The sequence below is a fragment of the Dermacentor variabilis genome, chromosome 1 (genome assembly GCF_050947875.1).
Source record: "Dermacentor variabilis isolate Ectoservices chromosome 1, ASM5094787v1, whole genome shotgun sequence".
Lineage (NCBI taxonomy): Eukaryota > Metazoa > Arthropoda > Arachnida > Ixodida > Ixodidae > Dermacentor > Dermacentor variabilis.
In genome coordinates this window covers 288,260,539-288,280,818 of record NC_134568.1, presented here as the reverse complement: position 1 = coordinate 288,280,818, position 20,280 = coordinate 288,260,539, and the positions used below count along the sequence as shown (strand labels likewise).

The 20,280-nt window shown below is 41.1% G+C and overlaps 2 protein-coding genes across 3 annotated transcripts in view; one reads left to right on the top strand and one right to left on the bottom strand.

The window, feature by feature from the left end:
* The window catches only part of cv-2 (crosveinless 2-secreting protein), a 240,559-nt gene extending 233,618 nt beyond the window's left edge, over positions 1–6,941 (top strand). For both annotated transcript variants that reach the window (XM_075677740.1, XM_075677730.1), the window contains 2 exons: positions 1,717–1,847; positions 2,775–6,941. In XM_075677740.1, the coding sequence (XP_075533855.1) occupies positions 1,717–1,847; positions 2,775–2,959 (316 nt within the window). In that variant the 3' untranslated portion in view covers positions 2,960–6,941. The remainder of the gene's footprint in view (positions 1–1,716; positions 1,848–2,774) is intronic.
* Positions 6,942–19,213: 12,272 nt separating this feature from the next.
* LOC142566827 (NADH dehydrogenase [ubiquinone] 1 alpha subcomplex assembly factor 3) lies at positions 19,214–20,060 on the bottom strand. The gene has a single exon (XM_075677722.1). It carries the CDS (start codon positions 19,867–19,869, stop codon positions 19,327–19,329), a length of 543 nt encoding a protein of 180 aa, XP_075533837.1. The 5' UTR covers positions 19,870–20,060; the 3' UTR covers positions 19,214–19,326.
* Positions 20,061–20,280: the final 220 nt, after the last annotated feature.

Below are 20,280 nucleotides of genomic sequence, written 5' to 3'. Positions count from 1 at the left end.
CATAAATATTGCATGAGATTACATGTTTCATAGGATGAAAATAAAGGAAATTGTATGCATTACATTTAGTTGTATAGCATTTAATTAGCTGCTTCATGAAAGCTTCACTTTACATAGATTCCAACATGTCTGTTGGATCTGCCTAATTTTTGTCTTACTTGACTGGACAAATAATTGAACAATAAACAAAGCCCAGATGGCTGATGACAGCTGCGTGCTTCGCACTATGTGCGTAGATCACCTAGATATATGCCTTCCTTCGTTGTTTTCACTAACGTCAAATCACTATAGCTACCTACTAATACGAAAAAACAAAAGAATTGCCTCACAAAAAGTTGAGTCTACCGTAGAAACTTGTGTATAGGTTGAACTTTTTTTTAAAAAAACGCAGCAAAAAGTTGACCCCCATCTTATATACCAGTCATTTCTCACCGGTCTATATCATTTCTTTTTCATGTTTTTTAAATTAAAGTTTGGGGGGTCAACCCATATTCTGGTCCAACCTATATTCAGGCTTTTACGGTACTATTGTTTCTGCACCTAAACATTTGTATTTTGCAAAATCATCACAACGATCTTGTTGCACTTCACTTAATAATCCATTCTCTATCACATATTTGTCTTGGACATGGTTATTGGGCAATAAATATTACTTATATGGATTGCCGTGTAATTATTAATCTGAATATTGTAATCGCATCTTGTGCCGCAGTGATGGAAGTGCTGACCTCATCGACTTGCCCTTGACCTACTCGTCTCTTGATATTTAACATATTTAACAATCTTCTGTGCAAATCCATTTGGCTAGCATTTCACCGCAGTGTTCTACCAGTTCATAGTTAAAACCACCATAGTGACATCCATTTATTGAGCGCCTTCAATTTGCCTAATATAAACTGTAACTAGTGAAAAAATCAAAAATTATTTCTTTATTGTTTTACTAGTGGCAATTTATATCAGGCAAGTTTTTCAAAATCTTAGGTGTCTTCAAGGCACTCTACATTTGGAATAGATGATTTTGTTTCTGTACCCCTGAAATACTTCTTTTCTTCTAGGAGGGGGAGCGGTTGAAGTGTGCAGTCTGCATTTATGTTCCTACTGAAGTAAACTAAAAAAAAAATCTGACAGAAATGTTTACTGCGTTTTGCTGCAGTCTGTTTTTGAGGATACCAATGATGAATGAAATATGTTAGGATGAGCATAAATTGAAACTCGAACAGGAAATAACTGCGCAGAACAGCTGTTATGTGTAATTACATGTGGGTGTGGTATGTAATTGCTCAGTAGCTGGTTTCTAAGCATGGAGTTGAATTAAGCAAGTGTTACAAATGCTGGTAAACCTGGAAATAGAACAATGCATTGTAATAGTTTCAGACATTCGCATTTCAAATTACGCTGCCATTATGTCTCGTAGTAACAGCACTGTCAACTTTGCGTCATATGCACCTTGTCTATGTGAAGCATTCACTTGAACTATGAAGAATCCCCACATGGGTAAAGACTTTCAATAATGATTAGTACATGCTAGATAGCATAGATCATTTGTCTTGGCAAATAACAGCAACAACAGTTGATTACCCTCACTTGCATCAAATGCCTTAGCGTCTTCTAGATGAGATGCCCAGCAAACTTTCAGAGCTAGATACATGAATAAATGGCAAAATGTGACAGATTTATTAAATTATCTCCTTTTTGTTCTTTCTATCACAATGCCAGATCCTGTATGTTGGACATGTGCGAGTGCCTCCCATCAGACAAGTGTTACTGTGACTCGCTCAATGCCTATGCGCGGGAATGCAGCAGGGCTGGGATCAAGATAGACTGGAAGAACACCACAAACTGCGAAGGTAAGGGTACACGCGTCCTGCCTAGGATTAGGCTGGCCCAGCTGGGAAATCATTAAAATGTCCTGTAAAGACACATGGACCATGTGGAAAATTATATTTCTTCCCATCAGGAGTACTAATACACCACAAGTTTTGTTGCTCTTGTAAATCTAAAACTAACATCCCTTAAAACAGCAGTCGTTCAACACACTTTGCGCAGACATATGCTTTGAAATTTAGCATATGCTGATGGAGAGAAAAGCTAGCTAAAGATTCATCTATTCCATTGCCCCAGGACAAAGAATTCTCTGCTTGTGAGAATGCAAATGTAGTAAGTGCTAAAAAGCAAGTGTTATTCTGTATACTTTGGTGAATAGTGAACCCCAATTGGCTTCCCCAGAACCCCAGGTAGCTTCCCCGAAGTATATATTTGCACCATCCTGTGTATAACTATAAAGTTACATGTAAAACCTGAATGAATTGACCTTCCTGTGACAGCACCTGAAACATGGAGAGGCACCACTGAAAGTGACTTCTTTGCAATGATTACTGCACATAATATGATTAATCTTGATATATGAATCACAGTGAGTCACACCTTGTCAACGGCATCTAAATTGTATTCCCATGCAACTACCAATCAAAATACTGCAAGTCTGTGTACACACATATGTAATTCTGTGTACAGCCTTCAATACCGTCCAGCCTCATGAAGATTTGCATGCACTGTACATGCATGCATGCATGTGCGAGTTTTGCATTCTGACAACCTATGTAGGCAGGTGAATGAGTGTTCATATATGCATTTTTCTTCTCTCAGAATGCCACAAAGGGCTCTCATTTCATGAAATTGAACCATTCCACTGCGCCAAAACAGTTTAAATTAACTCACATGTACAGCTCACTGAATGTGCCACATGGCTAAAAGCTCACTGCCACTGTGTGCAGGAATGCACTGCCCCAGAGGCTCGGACTATACACCATGTGGGCCCCCATGCCGGCGGACATGCAAGAACCACCATCTGGAGCGGCCCTGCCGACGGAAGTGTCAGCCTGGGTGTCAGTGCAATCCAGGCCTTGTCTGGCACAGAGATCGCTGCGTTCCACCCAGCGAGTGCCCTGTGGCCTCGTGATGGGCCAGTTTCCTGGCCAGCAAATCCCCCCCCCCCCTCACCCCACTCCAACTCTGCCCCCGCCGAGGCCTGTGCACCGCCCCGAGCCATGACTGCAAGCTAGATCCAATCACAGGCTGTGCGAATACATACCCTGCTTATGGCTTTGACTTGAAATGCAAGTTGACGCATTAATGGGATGCAAGAGTAGTGCAGGTGCCAGTGTTCTTGGATAGAACGCTGCCCCACAGCTGGCAATTTGTAAGGCATGCACCGAGAGCTCCGTTTATTGTCTTGATATTGGCAGCACAGTGCAGTCCTTGGTTGCAGAATATGCTGCATAAACGAGCAACATTCCACCGACACTATTCATCCAATGTGCTCGCGATGTTTCCTTCAAGTTAACCCCACCAAAAATAGGTGAACATTACCTTGTTTAGAGATATTTAACAGCATCAACAAAAGTTTAAATTTTCCTAGCAATACCTCAAAGACAACAAGAGAGCATTAAAGAAAAATAAGTGCAGTAAATTAAGTTGTGTGTCCATTTATACCTAATTTCCAAGCATTCATGGTAGTCAAGTAATTCATGTTCCACCAACCAATCTGCACAATGTGGTTTAGAGGAGAAGGGGGAATGCTGTGTGGCGTGGCTGCTGTTGGTCATACAACTTAGTGGCATGTTCAAGCCTCGGTGGGGCAGTCATAGTCTGTTGTTTGGTTCCTATCATTTCAACAAAGGTGTGTCCAGGTCCAATGCGAAAACATCAGGTCTGACCGCATTCAGACATTGGCATCAGCATTCTGGTCCAATTGACTCGGAGCAGCTTAGCTTGTTATTCACGTTCCGAGCCTGTTGATATTTATGTCTGTCAAAAGCTGTGTACTTGCACTGTTCTATGTGCTATTTGTTCTTATTGTACCTCATCAAATGTCATGTGTGTTTGTGGTTGGCTAGTAGCTGTAAGCATATGTACTAAGATTTAAGCTACCATACGTCATTTGTTTCATACTTGCACAATCAGTTTCTATAACCATTATGCTTGTGGCATTTGTTCAGTCTTGCATAAGTTCCAAAACAAAAGCTGTAAATATATGCAAGGCAAAAAATCAACAAATTCTAAGACCATGTTTCATTCTATGAGCACTGTGTTCTCACTCTGCTTTATGTCTCTCTGAACCTTCGTGGTCTGCTCACACATATGAGAGATCTGAGCTAGTATCCACAAGATATTATTTTGTATTCACCATTCCTGTTTTATTATGCACCTAGGTGATGCTAGTGAATGTATTGTTTAAGCTTCAGTACAAGAAAATATTTATTACATTTATCATATTAAATGCTTACAGCTGAAAATATTCATGTGAATTTGCATCATGTCAATTAACATCATGATTTTCATTTACAGAAGGAATTAGCAAAAAAGTGTCTTTAGTGCCAGCTAAATTGTCAGTATTGAAAAGTCTGAAAAATTTATTGTATGCTTCCTTTCACACATTTTAACATGATCCATGTGTGCAGGGCATGGTATTTTAGCTAATTACTATGGCAGCTGTTATATATATATTGCTGATTTGGTGATGAAGTATTGTTAATTTGTATTAGCCTACACCAAGTGACAACAGAGCTTTGGATGCTGTAAAAATGATATGACACTGTCTCTTTAGCATTAACTGCAGTGCTGTGCTAACTTTGTAATGTCAATGAGTTCACACACCTCAGTTTTTTCATTGTTTTGTACAGTTAGTTTTGCGTGCTACCTTTGCAGCATCTCATATGGTGTCCTTAAAGCTTTCTTCAGTTGAAAATTGTAAAACATCTGCAGCTGCCTAACTGTGTTTTAACAGTTATAGATGTCATTATCTCAGTCCTTTCTATATGCATTCAGTCATCATACTCATTGCTTCCAATTGCCAGTATGAAATGCTTTTTTTAATTATTATTATCATCATTTGCATTCATTAATATACAGAAACCTCAGACATTGCATGAGCTAATAAAGTTTAAAGCTCTCTACATTATAATGTGACGACTTCAGCCCATTACAAAACCAGCTGTCACAATGTGGGTTAAATCAGAGATACTGAAACATAAGAAAGAACTCCTTTTAATACTACGAGCATAAACACACCATTATTTTTTATGTGGATTTTGAGGCTTGCCAATGACAGTGGGCTGAAAAATGCGGACAGAAATGCATTTCAGTCTGGCATACTTAGGCTACGTGAGATTGAAATGCTGTATTTAAAAACATAGCCCGTACAAAATTAAACAAATGTGTAAATTGGAAAAACTTTTTCTACTTGGCTAGGAAATGGTCATATAAATTGCTACCATACAAACAAGGATGTTCCTCCAATATATATCCTCCAAAGTGAAGCGCAGGGTCATACAGTGCAACTTTTCGCCTTTGAGTGACAGTGCCACCGCAAGGTGGAAGTGATAGGCATCAAGGTTTCTTTTTGTGCTCCCATTGGCACCATCCACCTCAGGACAAGTCTTTCCACGTGGTTTAGTCACTTGAAGCATCTTAATGCCACCTACAATGCAGCCTCCTATAGATGGCAATGATTAATTCAAGGTTATCAAACAGAACTTTTTGTTTGATTTCTCAATTCTTTGAAATATTCTTTTTATGGAGAATTACTCTTCACAACATATTTACCTGACTTCTATTATTATTTTTGTAACCTAGAGAAGTGTCATCTTGTTTTCTTGAGGAAAAGAATCAAAGTATAAAATTCAAGCCAACCCATACAAGAAAGAAGTTTGATACTTAGCAAAAGGAAGTATGTGTAGGTCTGACGGGTTTGAAGAAACAAAAATTCGCAATAAACCAACTAGTTTTGGTGCCACAGCTTCAGTGTTGAGGAATTTGATCTTGCAATATTTCTTGTTAACCAAGAGGGCAACATACACGCTGGTTTTCGTACGTGCTTAAACTAGGGTGCCTCCGATCTTTGCCTCATGGGTACTCTTACCTTTGCTGTTGTGACACTTCAGTATTATAACAGATTGTATTTGTTGTCTACTAAGAAAAGTTTATGCTGCATGTTGTGGTTATACAGCAGACTCATTGCTTTTAAATGCATGCTGTGGTCCAGTTTTGGTGTCCTTCAATATCTTACCCTTGACTCTTCTTTTCGACCAGTTTGAGTTGACAAGCATTAGTCCTGTTTTTATGTGTACTGTTGTGTCAAGCACGAATGTTGTTGTGGCCGTATAATTTATTTAGGTTCTCTAGCACCATCTTTATGTGTATGTGTGTGCTTTGATCACAGTTCATTTTTATTCAGTGGAAAAACTTTTCAGTTATATCCATTCAAGCGATTACATTTGTTTTGCATTTCTTGCCTGCCAAGTGAAAGCATCATCCCTACTTTCATATGCATCAACTTTGGTACCAATGTCTGCAGTGGCATTATAAAACCCATTTATGAGGTAGTGATGAGTTGCATTCATTTGCAGAAAGAGAGTTGAGAAAATTACTACATAAGTTTGCCCTGTGATAATATGCATTGTACTTAATGTTCAATCATTTAACTTATTTCACACACATTTGTGCATTTCGTAAAAATCTTAAAGGTGTCATACAAGCTGTTTTACACTGAACAACAGGTAAACTTGGCATTTTTCACATGGTTCTAAAATATGAGATGTGTTCAACTTGTTTGGCATCAATACGAGTTTGTTTTATGGAGTGTGACTCATGTATTCAACAACAGTTCAATGTATAAATCTGGCCATGTTTAGGAGGAAAGTGATCAATAGCTTTGAACAATGTAAACTTGTAAACTGTGTTATTACACTGGACCAATTGGCATCGTGTACGATTGATTGCACAATCCTGTTGTGACAGTATAGTGTTCCTCACCATCTAAACGTGCACCACTAGTGTAGAAAATCTGTCTTTCCGCTTCATGCTTCTATAATAAATGCTTGCACAGTGTTAGTGCCACCTATATGTACATAATAGTTGATATAAAGAATGTTGTGGTTTCATGCTCAGAAATTCTGTCTTTAGTTTAGTTTACATTTCTAGTCTCAAGTATGCCATATGTATTAAAATGAAACAGCATTATGAGTACACACATCACACAAGTTCTAAAATGGTGCACCAACCTTCTTCACTCCTTGGTGGTTTAATGCTATGTGGAGCAATAAGAATGTTCGATAGGTGCTAACTCCATAAATTCAGTGCAAAATTGAGGACAATAAAAAAATTCCAGCAGAGCCCATCTCGCGATGACTTTCAAAGTTAATGCGATTATTATTCAAGCAATATGTAGTGACACACCGTATTGCCACCAACAAAATGCTTCCTGTATGAGCCGTGTGCTGCAGCCGGGCGCCTCTGTCATGCTTCCCTCTGCACATGTTGTTCCATCTGGCAATGCACTTGCGAAGCTCCTTTTGCATGGTGTCCAAGATTCTCCTTTTGCTTGGCCTGCGAGATTGCACCAGTGGTGCACCAGTGCGCGCAAACACAAAGAATTAATTCCACACTGCCCACGGGTTTTTGTGGCACAGCACTAAAGCATCGGGCTAGTATGCTTGAAGAATTCGTATGACATGGGTTTGAATCTGTCCTGCACCAAAGAAAATTTTTAAACTTTTTTTAAATTTAAGGCAGCACAAGAAAACTAGACAGACAGACACAAAGTGGCTGAAGTAGGCTACGAATGCTAATCGCATTAAAAGGGTGACAAAATGAGATATAGAATCTCAGTTCTTCCGTGCTGAACTGACCAGATATAACAGTATGTACCAACTTGCCAAACTGTCTACCCTCTTCCCCAGGCTTGTTTAAAACAAAAGCTTCGGTTTCATAATGGAATCTAGTCCCAAAACACACATGTCAAAGCTTATACACATCCAAGACAAATTCCAACTGCTTTTATTAATAGAACCTACTAAGCTTCTCTCTCAGTTCTGGTATCGAATTGGGGCATGGACCATCAGTTTTCTTATCTTTTTTATGCATGAAAATGGGAGGAATGCACTACCAGTTTGATAAGTAGAGACCCGATATTAGGCAAATGCCTATTTGTTTTTACATGCCGGAGCCCCACCCTTTTGTTGTATGAGCATAAATTATTGTTTAAATGGTGGTTTAGTACCCACTTTATAGCATCTATTTCTGTTTTTTTGTGCCTATATATACATATTTTTACTTTTAGCACTTGAAAATGCTTTTTTGAGGCACTCTTCTTCTTTTGAAAGCACATTCAGTTCTTTTCAAAGACTTGACAGCATTGGCATACATTGTTGCTAATGACTTAGCAAATAAGCGCTCACATTGTCAACATTAGCCAAGCTTTTCAGGGCCTCTCACCATCTGCCTGACACTTCTTAGCAATGCCAGAGAAACAGATTATAAAATGTATTTTTCTTGAGCAATGGACATGCAACTCCATGTTGTACATTGCAGGCTGGGATTTAGGAGAGCAATTAAAGCACAGAATTTTGAGAAAGGTGTACTGTAGACTGCAGATTGGGAAGAATCTTGACTTATAACACATTGGGCTACATATGTGTTAAGTGGAAGCATGCAAAGTCCACTGGAAGTACTGTCAATTGTAGTTATGCAGTTTGCTTTTTGGAGCGCAGCTCTTAGGCACCTCTTCCTGCGGTGAGCGTCGCCATTCCGGATGTAATTGAGCGAACGCGGCGTGCAGCGGGGGGATGAAAAAATGAGAGGCGCGAGGTGGAAAGTGGAAAGGGGGTGTAGCAGAATCATGAGGCGGAAGGCAGAGAAGGGTATGGCGAAAGCGTGAGAAGATAAACATAGTGCGGCGACGGCTGCTACGAGATGGCGCCAGAGTAGCACGCAACATCTGGGAGGTTTGTCGGCGGCAGCTTCTGTGAATTGCACCCACGCATAACCCATGCACTGGCCCCCCCGCAGTGGCTCTCGCGATCTCCAGATTAGCGAAGCAGTGGCGCTACGCTTTGCTCCATTTGCAACGTGCCGCACAAGACCAATTGTCAACGCCAGCCAATACACTGCGAAATGAAAACATGTATACAGCAGCATTCAAATTTTGCATTAGGGAGTATCGTAATAGTCGGTGAATTTTTTCGGTAGTTCTGGTCCTTTTGTGGGTTTACAGACAAACCAGCCAATGATGGCTCGTCTAAACTCTGCAATAGAGGAGTAATAAACTCAGCTCCTCACTCTGCTCTCCCCCACTATTTCTATTTAAATAGGTGTATGTGAGGAGATACCTACTCATGTGCTCCAATGTGTGAGAAAAAGAGAAACATTTAGCAAATAATAAAGCTATAGCTATATACAAGAAGTGCTAAAGGAAGAGTTATTGTGAACAGTTCACAAGTTTTGACACAGCTACCACGTCATAACACAAGTTTAGTGCATCCCATGTGTGTGGCAGCAGCTGCCGAAGCTTGTGCAAAGGCGTGCAGCCTATCTTAGACAAAAAACTTGGATTTTTCTGTTAAAAGAAATTTCTGAGGTTCTTGAAGGTGAGCAATCAAGAATCCGAGAGTGTGTACAAACATACGGAAATAAAAAACACCCCATTCACCTCTGTTAACATTGAGCACTCTTTTTCAGCCTACAAGCTCCTTCTGAGTGAAAAAAGGCACAATCTCAAACCCCAACACCTAGAGACAACAAAAATTTGTGAACATACACTATTCAGCACTTTTCTTACTGGAACATTTGTTGACTTCAATCCATTAGACACAGAGCTCAGCTTCTCTGATTAACCATTTAGCAGCTTTCCTGGCGTATTTCGTGTTTTTTGTGCTTGCTTTACTTAATGTACCATTGATAAGCAGGAAAGTGTTGGCTATTAAATGTACACTATCTACTCATAGTGTCAGAACAAATGTATTAAGCATGCTGGCAGCAGTATGTGGATTGACAAAAAAGCGGCCACTCATGCACCGCAAAGCCTTGTCAAGTGATGGCTTGCGCAGTATCATTGCTGCCCTTCAGACCTCACAAGTGAATGCTATGTCAGTTTTTGACCCCGAAAATAGAGCAATCACAAATTCAATACATAAAGGGGTCATTAGCGAACAGGTTATAGTGCCTGTTTCGAACCCTGCCATGCCTAGAATTAGGTAAGTGTATGATTTAGGCGCCCAAAGTTAACATTTTTAGTGCCTTAACATAGCCTCTTGCGATAAGTATGGAAAGATATAGAAACAAAAATACAAGCACGACACCCATACAGCCACAATGAAAAAGTGCAAAATGGTAGAAGTAAAGGTTTTCAAGTACATGGTGTATGGCATGCAAGGAATTGCTAGAGCAGTGTACAAGTTTTTAAAAAATTCTTTTAAACTTGAATAAAGGCGCTGCATATTACACACAACCACAAAAGCACAGGCAAAAAATAGCAGTAGCCTGCAATATTATGATGACTTAAGTCTCAACATATTTTCTTCTCTAGAGCTTCCTTAACTTAATTGGTCAACAGAAATTAGCAATGTGTTGTTGCAGTGGCATGCATATAAAAAGCTGTGCAAATGCTTAGTAGGCACAGGCCAAGAACATTGTGAAAGACCCATAAGCATCTCCAAATTCAAACTTCAGTTGACCGAGCCTTCATAAAGATCACTCAAGTTAGCAGAATTTTTCATGAAGGCTGTTAGAAACGTTGAGAAGGCTCGTTGCTGGCTGCACCAGCGCCCGACTGCTTAACCAAGGTTCATTGCAACTGGCATTTAATTTAGGATGCAGCCACTCTCTTTAGAGAATTCACCATTATGTATGCAAGACGTGCTCATTACAGTGTAATAGGGCTCGAAACAAAGTAAGACCACTAGGACAGAAAAGAGTGTGAAGAGGGCTCGCTTCACTTTGTTTCATGTCCTATTACATCAAAATAAGTATGAACCATCCCAGCAACAAGTGGTGAAGCCATGCTCTGTGCAGAGTTTCACATCAATATGTCTTCACATTTGCCTGTGGCAATCATATTTTAAAACTGCCTGCAGGGCGCAAGCATAGGTAAGTTCTCAACAGCTGATGCTGCCATATGCCAAGATGGAGGTGAACCCAGAGGGGACAAGATGGATATGCACTGAAACTCTCTTAACAGCTGATGCTGTAAAAGGAGGATCATATGTTCCCCATCCTCCTTAACACACTTATCCCTCAAGGTGGTTTTTGCAGTGATGCAAATGGAATCCAGCACCAACGATAAGGAAGCCTGCTCTCGCTGCACCAATTCTAGCAGCTACTTACTAGAAAAAGCTCTTATTTTTATCATTTCACAAAGTGAAATGACAGATTGACAAATAAAATTTTGGGCCCACCATTTATCAAAGCCTTCACTCCTGTCACACAACAGTGATAGTCCTTTGCATGTATTTCCTTTCTCTGCTGCTGCATACTCAGTACCTTTCCTGTCGGGAACTCCCTGCACATCTAAGTGTCCTGTAGCATTCTCGACAGGAAAGTGGTAGGTGCACAGTGTTAAGAAAATAAAATGCAGACATGATTGATGTTGGTTGTTACTGACGTGTGACAAAAATTTCACACTAAAGGCTGCACAGTAATGGCACCTACAGGGCAAATTTTGCTTGCACAAAACTTGCCTGTTCTTGATGCACTTATGGTCAGTCAAGGCACAATCAATAGTAAACGGGTCGCTGTATGCAGCCAGGCAGCCTGCATGAGCAATCAAGTGTCAGCACACATAATGAAACAAGCCTCCTCAATTGTCATACTACAGCGCATATGCCACAGGAGGGTAAATGAGCTGCCTACTTTGGAGAGAATTAGGGGATGTGGGTGGAGGAATCGAATTAAGATGCATGAGTATTTACAAGGGGAATCTGAACAGACAGAAAGTCAATCCAGGCACACAAGTAGTCTGCAGACTGCATATGGGCTATGTGTTTGAGACCCGTAGCCGAGGCCATGTTCTGGATCAATCACTTTTGGGAATATCACTGGATGCTTATTGGCTAAGCCTGTGGGCAGAATGCCTATCGCACCAGACGTAATTTCATGCAAAAGTGAAAGTATCCCTGAAAGCTATCAACAAAGAACATAACCCTATCTACAGAGCTTTAATACAGTGAGGAAGCCATTCTTCCTCAGTGCGTAGTTCCTTGGTGCACCGGGACCTCTAAGGTGCAAAAACTGGCTTTAAGCCACAATACACTGCAACAACTGCGGTCATGCACGCAGTTGCCTGCATATTCTCTTAAAAAACTTCATGTGCATGGCCTAAAATGTCTATTAACAAATGTGTGCCACCACTTATTGTTAATTGACATTCCACGACATGTACATGCAGTTTTTTAATACAGCATGCTTGAGTATTTGCTTGCAAGTTGGGGTGTGCAAGTAGCAATCTTCTAATAGTGCCAGAAGAGAATCAAATTGAATATAGAATAATTTTCTAATAGTTTTTGAATGAGGAACACTTATTTTCACAATAAAAGCTATATTCACATTCTAGTATTCATTAAGATTAGCACATTCCTGTCATTACATTGCATGTTAAAGTGCTTATTACTAAAAGCAAACATATAGCATTAGAGTTTGTTCACATGCACAGGACTCTTGAGAGAGCACAAATGATTGGTGTACAGCCTGTAAAATGTGGCTTCCTGAGAAACATAGCTTTCTTTACTATATAATTCCTCATCAAAGTTAAACATTCGGCAGATATGCCTGGTTGGGGACAACTGAATTAAAGAGAAGGAAAACTCCAACCAAAATTTGTTTTAAAAACCCAATGTTTCGGAGCGCGACCGGCTCTTTCTATGAGACATAGCAGTGCTTATATACGTTTTTGCCATTTTGACAGGCATGCAGACACTTTTTGCATACCTTGCGTATTCTGGATGTGCGAAAATTCCAAAAGGAGCCGCCACCGGTAGCTTTTTCTCTCTCCAAGACGACAGCACCGTCGGGGTTGATATGATGATCAAAAAGCTCGCAATGTTCTGCCACAGCACTGCATTTTCTGTTTAGAGAATGCAGTGCTATACCAACAAAAGTTATGATATACAAAATGTATTGATGTCTAATAGGCACTATCTCCAAAAAAATCAAAATTTTTCATTGAACAGGTATTACACTACAAAAGTTTAAGTGCAAGTACTACAGTATGGCTTGCTGGGCAGCGGCCACCGGTGTTCGGGGGTGGCTTGCATGGTCATCGCTCTCAGATAAAACTCTGACAAAAAGGCGGCATCTTCAGGCTCGCTGCTGCTCAATCCATCGATAAAATCAGCCGCAGACACAGCGGAATCACAAGATCTGCAAACTTTTGAGGCGCCATTTTTGCTTTCTACTTTGAGGATCACGAAACTTACGAAAAGCGCTCAAACATTAACACCTGGCTGGGAAAAAGTGAACTGCTTAGAAAACAAAAATGTAGTTCTCCTCCTTCACGTCCTATCTGGCACAGAGTGTCCGTGAGCGGTGCAGAAAGTCTCGAAAGCGGCGTTTTAAGCCATCGTTAGCGGGCTAATGATGTCCAATGGGCACAGTAGGAAAGAGTTAACAAACACGAAAAGCTTGGAAGCAGGATGTAACAATTGCCTAAATGGCTGACTCGGCCTTCCAAAGGGGTCATCTTGCACAGGAACAATAGCTTAATTCCACTATGTTTTGATCTGTTATGAGTAAATGAAGCAACCAACATACATAACAGATGTGGTTCAAAACAAGGATGACTTGTTGAGTGCCCATGAAAACACAAATTCAGGATTTTAGCAAGCCCTTGGCAAAGTTTAACTATCACAATAGAGCCACCACAGGTGATGCCACTACAGATCCTTGTGTGGATGCCATCTCCTCTCCAAATTTGGAACTGCATCCCTGAAATAGACTCCAAGAAGGACATACCTCAAACAGCTGAGACAGCACTGCCCAACATGAACATGAAGTACCCTACCACAAGGCATATATCTACTGATGGCTCCTCCAAACAGCATAGCTGTTCCTGTACATGGTCTCTTCATTCATTCGACAGGTCAGATGTACTCATGATGTTAGAGAGAACAATGTCACTAAGGTTGGCCAAGCTATATGCAATGAAACAGGCAATCAAATACACATTATGGCTTCAACATCAATAGAAAATTTTCAGACTCAAAAATAGCACTGCAACGCCTTTGCCTGAAATGCACAAGATCAAACAATTACATTTTCACCTACGAGATAGCCGACCTACACAACTTGGCATCTCACATTGGAAATGTAACATTTCAGCAGCTTCGAAGATGCTACAGCATTACAGTTAATGAGAAGGCAAATGAAGCAGCTTGCAAGAGTCATGATTGCATAAGATTTATAAGAGTGTTCTTCACTTAAGAGTGAGGCTTCAGCTTTGGCAAAGCATAAAATGGAACAGAAGCCTTCGCCTTTAAGTAATTATTAAATTTTTACATATACTTTGACTTGAAACTCGAATCAAGGCTACTGCAGTGTCTATCATGGTCTTTGGAGGCCCTATATCACCAGTTTAGACTCATCTTTGCGTACACGAACAGTCTTCTCTTTTGCACTGGCCAGACTACAAGTGCATGTTGAAACAACTGTGGCACTGTGGAGTCTCTCGAGCACATCTTGCTTGAGTGTGCAACTTTCAAAGACAACCAAAACCAATATCAGTTGAACATGGAAAAGCTCTACTAAGAGCCCTTGACTTTGAAGTGGATGCTGGGTCCCTGGCCTTGCCAATCAAAATAGCGCAAAGCCCTTATCTTTTTGTTTTAATATATCAAATCAATGGGTTTGTTCTACAAACTGTGACCCATCTAGGCACACACTGGTAATTGCACAGCTCTCTATTACATTGCCTACATTTATTCATGACAACGAAATTCCACAACCATTCTGCACGGCCCGGCATTACATATTATGTACTCAACTTCAATTTAACTCATGCCATGTGGGCACGAATAAAGGAGTACTGACGGGATTTCCTACTATTCATTTTTCGCAAGCTGAAGGAGCAAGCCGAAGGAGCAGAGTGTCAAACTCTTCACCTTGCTAGGGAATTTTATGGATATATAGTATAACTGTATGCGATACCAATGTCTTTATGGAAAGAGCCTGTTGGCTTTCCATGGTGCATATTCTTCTTGGCCACTATATACACCCACCCATGGGAGCGGGGTTAATGGCAAGTAAGCTATTTGGACAGGTAAGGGAAACCCCTTTCCTAATATTTTTGTCAACCAACCTGTTCGCTGCACAAGTCGTTTCCTCAGTTTCCAAGCCTGCTGATCTGGGCCGTTTGTGTGTGTGGCACATGACCACAGCACACTCGTTGAACTACTGAGGTACCTCCTATTCATGCTGATGTGATATGCAATGGAACTGTTTCTTGAAGTGCACAGGGATGAGGGGCAGGTGCACCTTGCTTTTTGGGGCAAAGCTTCTCCTGAAATCTTAATATGTGACTGACTATAGTCAAAACACAGGTTTCAATCATGTTAACAGAGAGGCAAGAGGAAGCTCTATTATTAGCACAACTGAAAGTTGACTGAAACAATGTTTAATACAAAGCAGGGCACCATCTCTGGGGCACTTCTAAATTTCAAGGCCACGCACAAAGTGTATACACAGCAACTATGATGCATCCTGTACTTGGCCATAGGAGGCACCCCCAACTTCACTACAGCACAAGTTCATTGTAGAATGGCACCAACCCTTATGATGAAGTGTAGCAAAAAGCCCAAAGCACTGCAGTGCTGCCTACTTAATAGGCATACTAGACTACATGCCCATGACAATATGGCACTGAGAACATGATCAATGGATAGACATTGGTTAAGCAGACTGCAAATTAAATTCAGGGGTCTCACCATGCCAAAACTACCACAAAAAAAAAAAAATATCTGATTGAGGCATGCTATGGTGGAGGACCCTAGATTAATTTTGACCACCTGGGTTTCTTTACGTGTACTTAAATCTAAGTACACAAGCATTTTTGCATTTTTCTCTCACTGAAATATGGCTGCTACAGCCGCGATCGTACCCTTAACGTCAAGCTCAGCAGCACAACGCCATAGCCGTTGGGCTGTCGCAGCACGTTAAGCAGATTGCAATAACTATTCTTACCTTGGTCAGTTCTGGCTCCAACTCACGATGGCATGATGAATTTTGACAGCATAACTCATGCCCAGTTAACAGTCAGTCTAGTTTTGAAAACTTTTCTTATACCAAAAGAGCCAAATATAAGAAAATACCTAGAAATATTACACGACACTGACATATCAGTGCAAAATTCAAGGAAGGGAAATGTAGCCTTTTTTTACTCCAGTAATAATCAACCTTCTTCTGCCAAATGAATGAAGATGCAAGTTACGGAATACTTTACCGGTATAAACTCATCATTTCTCTTTGTGCCCCTTCAAGTGATTCCTAACTACTAGCTATGTAAATATGTATGAACATAAAACAGTATATTTATATCAATGCATTTACTTCTTGGTACCCTCTGCCTAGGAGGGAACATACTATTCCGAGGTCAGCTTTAAGCTTGCCCACGTTTTTTTATTTCATTTCACAGCAGTTAAGAAAGTATACAGTAGGCTCCCTTTAAGACAATCTCGAAGGGACCATGAAAATTTTCTCATCTTATCTGAGGAATATAATTGGCAACATGACCAGGTGCATCCACATATCTTACTTCAAAATGGTAAATGAAGCAGGCTTACAATGGGGAAAAAATGACATAAAAAGCATTTATTTAGCTGAACTTAATAGAAAACTGTCTTCAAGTGGTACTCTTGGCTTTGTTTCATCCAGACCGTGATGGATGTTTGGCGTTTCTGTCCAAATCGGCGAGCAACCACAAACGATGCCATCTCACCATTAATGACCTTAAAAACTCCTTCTGTGCCTTTATACCACTGGAAAAAGTTCACTAGGGAGTTCAAGCAGGCATCTGCTGCCTCACAGGTCATCGGTGCAGGTTCCAAGCTAGCGTAAGTATGAAGCAGCATGCTGAACGTGCGGCAAAGCAACGCAACCTAGAGGAAAGTCTAAGTGACGTTAAGCGAAGTGGGGAAGGAGAAACGAGGTGAAGCATCGCGGAGGAGGAAGGTAGGCGGAGGCGCACTGGGGTGACCTCCTCTGGTAGTTGCTGCAGGTTTTGTCTGCGATATGAACGCACCAGGTTCGTCTCGTGATAACATCATCCTTGCGTGCTGTATGCTGTGTATGCGAGTGAAAGCATGCGACGGTGAGCAGATGATGGCCGTTCAATCTCTCATGCGCAAAGGCAGAAAAAGTGGATGGGGAGGCGCACACTCTTCCGTCATGTGCATGGCACCGGGGAGGGGAGGAAGGGGGGTGTTGTACTTTGGTCGCATGGGCTTCATCTTGAAAGCAATCTGCTTTTGGGGCACAGTCTAGGTGGGCCGATGCCTCATAGCTTTGTGTGTGCTGTGTTCTCGTTGCTCAGTTTTGGCTGAAGCAATAGACAGCGCGAAGGTCACTTCGCTTGCTGTTGCTGCCACGATTCCTCATGCCAGCGTTTTGACAGCAAGCATCCGCGGTCATCAAGTGTGATGTGTTCATGTTTGCCTGTGCGTGCTGACAGCATGCTTGACAATTTAGTTAGTAAGCGAATGAAAGAGGCGTTCTACTCCAGCAGCTGCTGTGTATGGCATGGCTGCGCGAGCCCTGTCTTGAACACGATCTGCAATGCGGACAGTCGAGGCACACCGAGGGGCAATAGTTCCATGTGCGCTATAGCACCCATACGCTTGCACGTCACCCGTGTTCATGAAGTGAAATGTCACTATCATTGTCTCAATGTGCTGCACCTCCAGGCACAGCACATCGAGGTATCCTAGCCTGCAGGATCAGTAGCAGCGGCGGTTCATCTTAAGCGGATTTTTTTGCCATCGAGCCTATGGAAAACCAAACAAATGTTCCCATGTCGTTTGTTATATGCGAGAATTTGGCTTAACTGAGTTCGTCTTAACGAGAATTCACTGTATAGTGCTCACTCACTGTACAGTGCTCACTCACAACCCTCAATAGTAGCCTTTACAGCCATGTGAACCTGCAAGTTTGCAATGGACAGATGTCGTTTCCATATTTTCCAGTCATCAACCCCTTTGTCATGGGTCACCTGTAAATAACCAAAAACATCGCTCCACCATCATGACTGTGAAATATATGGTAACTAGTGCTGGGCAACTGATTAAACTTCAGATTAATTAATTAATGCATTAAGTAGAATTAATATATTTGATAATAATTAATACAGTGAGGCGACATGAGCAAAATCAGGCAAGCGTCGACCCTGATGTCCCCGCTTTACTTTAACAGCAAGGAAGGGAACCACATACCGAGTGTTTCGACTAACAGAGCATCTGCATGCATGTCGCTCAGGAGTTGGAATAAAAGCCAATCGTGTGCTGCATTTTAAGTCAGTGGGACAAGTGGTCAAGTGTCTAGTCTAACATGATCTTGCCATAGTAAGCTTAATACGCTTGATGCATGTATGCTAAAGCAAGGTCGGTGTCACCAACGTGACACAAAAGTCTGTGCAAATAGTAAGGTTGCTTTCTTTTTTGTTTATGTACAAGTTTAAAAAGCTTATGTACAAGGTTTGTTATGTACACAAATTATAACTCGAATGTTTTTGCTCACTAGATCTGATTAAGTTAAAGGCTCCAACCAAACAGGTTAAAATTAATTTTAATCTTAATGACAAGTAATAAAATGGACTACATGGGATTCTTAATGAGACTACATGATGTGAACCTAAGGCCAAAAGTGTTTTGTGCATTCTGCGTAAGCGAAATGGAGTTACTGCTGCCACAAATCATACCTTTTTCACACTGCACTTGGCAACAGAACACTATATCCACTGGACCACCAGTTTATGTTCATTCATGATAGAATGTGACAATTTGTTACCCTTTTCCATTGCTTTCAGTTCCAGGATGCCTCACTTCTGGCTGGTTCACACATCTGCGAGGCTTGAACATAATGAGCGAATGCATCAAGGCTGTAGTTTCAACTGAAGACTTGTACTGCATGCATGATGTCAAATTGTGGAATATGTACCTTTCATGAGAATCTGGTATTTTTATCCCAATCAAAATCAATTAGTATTTAGCAACAACAAATGTAAGACCAGAAATAAATGTGGCCATCTGTAGTGTGCCCCACAGAGTTGCTAACGAGTATACAAGGTAAACATCACAGAGCCAAAAACGAACGAAGCGCACTGCCTTGCTTACTATATACCACGCAGCATGGAAATTTCAATCATGCAAACCAACCTTAGGAAGAGAAAACGACAGCGTACTTTTTAAATTTTACTTTTATTTCTCTATTGAGAATCGCAGGGTACGAATTAGGCCTTTAAAATTGAACTAATAATCACTTACAGGGGCAGACACTGTGGAACTATGTTTTCTAGTCAGCAGCCAAAACAGCTCTTCGGTCTCTTCCCACGTCCAAATAAAATTCGGCTCCACTTGTGATATGACAAGGAGGTATCATCGCGGCAGCCACATTTCTGTCTTCCACGTTAAGAAAGTTGAATGTTGAGCATGCGATGGGCGTAGGATGCATTTCGACGGCGATTTTCCTTTTTTTAAGGTGTTGTACCACCTTCATGTCTAACGTTTCACCGCTGTCACCAAGGCCTATAACCAAAACGTCAAGCTTCGGTTCAAGCAAGGTGAACAACGAGAATGATTCTTCAATGATGTCGTACGAAGACTTCACTCGCCACTGCAGGACACTTCTCGGGAAAAGAGCGATCGGGCCAACAACAAACAAACCGTTGTTCAGCCGGAACCCAGCGGTTGAATACGAGTCCACAAGTAACATGTCAATCCTCTCTTTGTTGAGCACAGAAACCGTCGTCTTTCCGTCGCCTTCATATGATGACCAGCGGACATGCAGACGAGGCTTCAACGCCTTGTTGAGAAGAGTCCTGCTCCTAGCCAACATATTAATCTTCTACGCAATCACAAGCTAATGAGGTCAAAATGTAATACAGAACTTCGTTTACGGTGCCCCACGCTTCAGGCCACGAATGAGCGCATTAGACTGTAGTACATACTTGCGCACATACATAAGCACATAGCGCATTTCGGGCTTTTCGGGCCCTGCACATCCCAGATCCCTGCCTCCTGCAAGAAACGTATACATCTTTCCCCTCTTCAGACGGCGCTGCATTCAAATTGTTATATCTTTGTTATTTTTTGTTACTTGTGACGCTGATTCTTCTTTTGTCTAAATGTTTAATTTTTGTAGCCTCACAACAAAATGTTGATGCTTGTATTTTTTGTGGCAATACACAAGAAGTCAACTTTACGAAGCATTAAAAATTAAACAAATAAGCAACTTGTTTACAGCTCT

Excerpts from the sequence above, each read along its gene's own strand:
- LOC142566827 (XM_075677722.1), bottom strand. The coding sequence starts at position 19,869 with ATGTTGGCTAGGAGCAGGACTCTTCTCAACAAGGCGTTGAAGCCTCGT.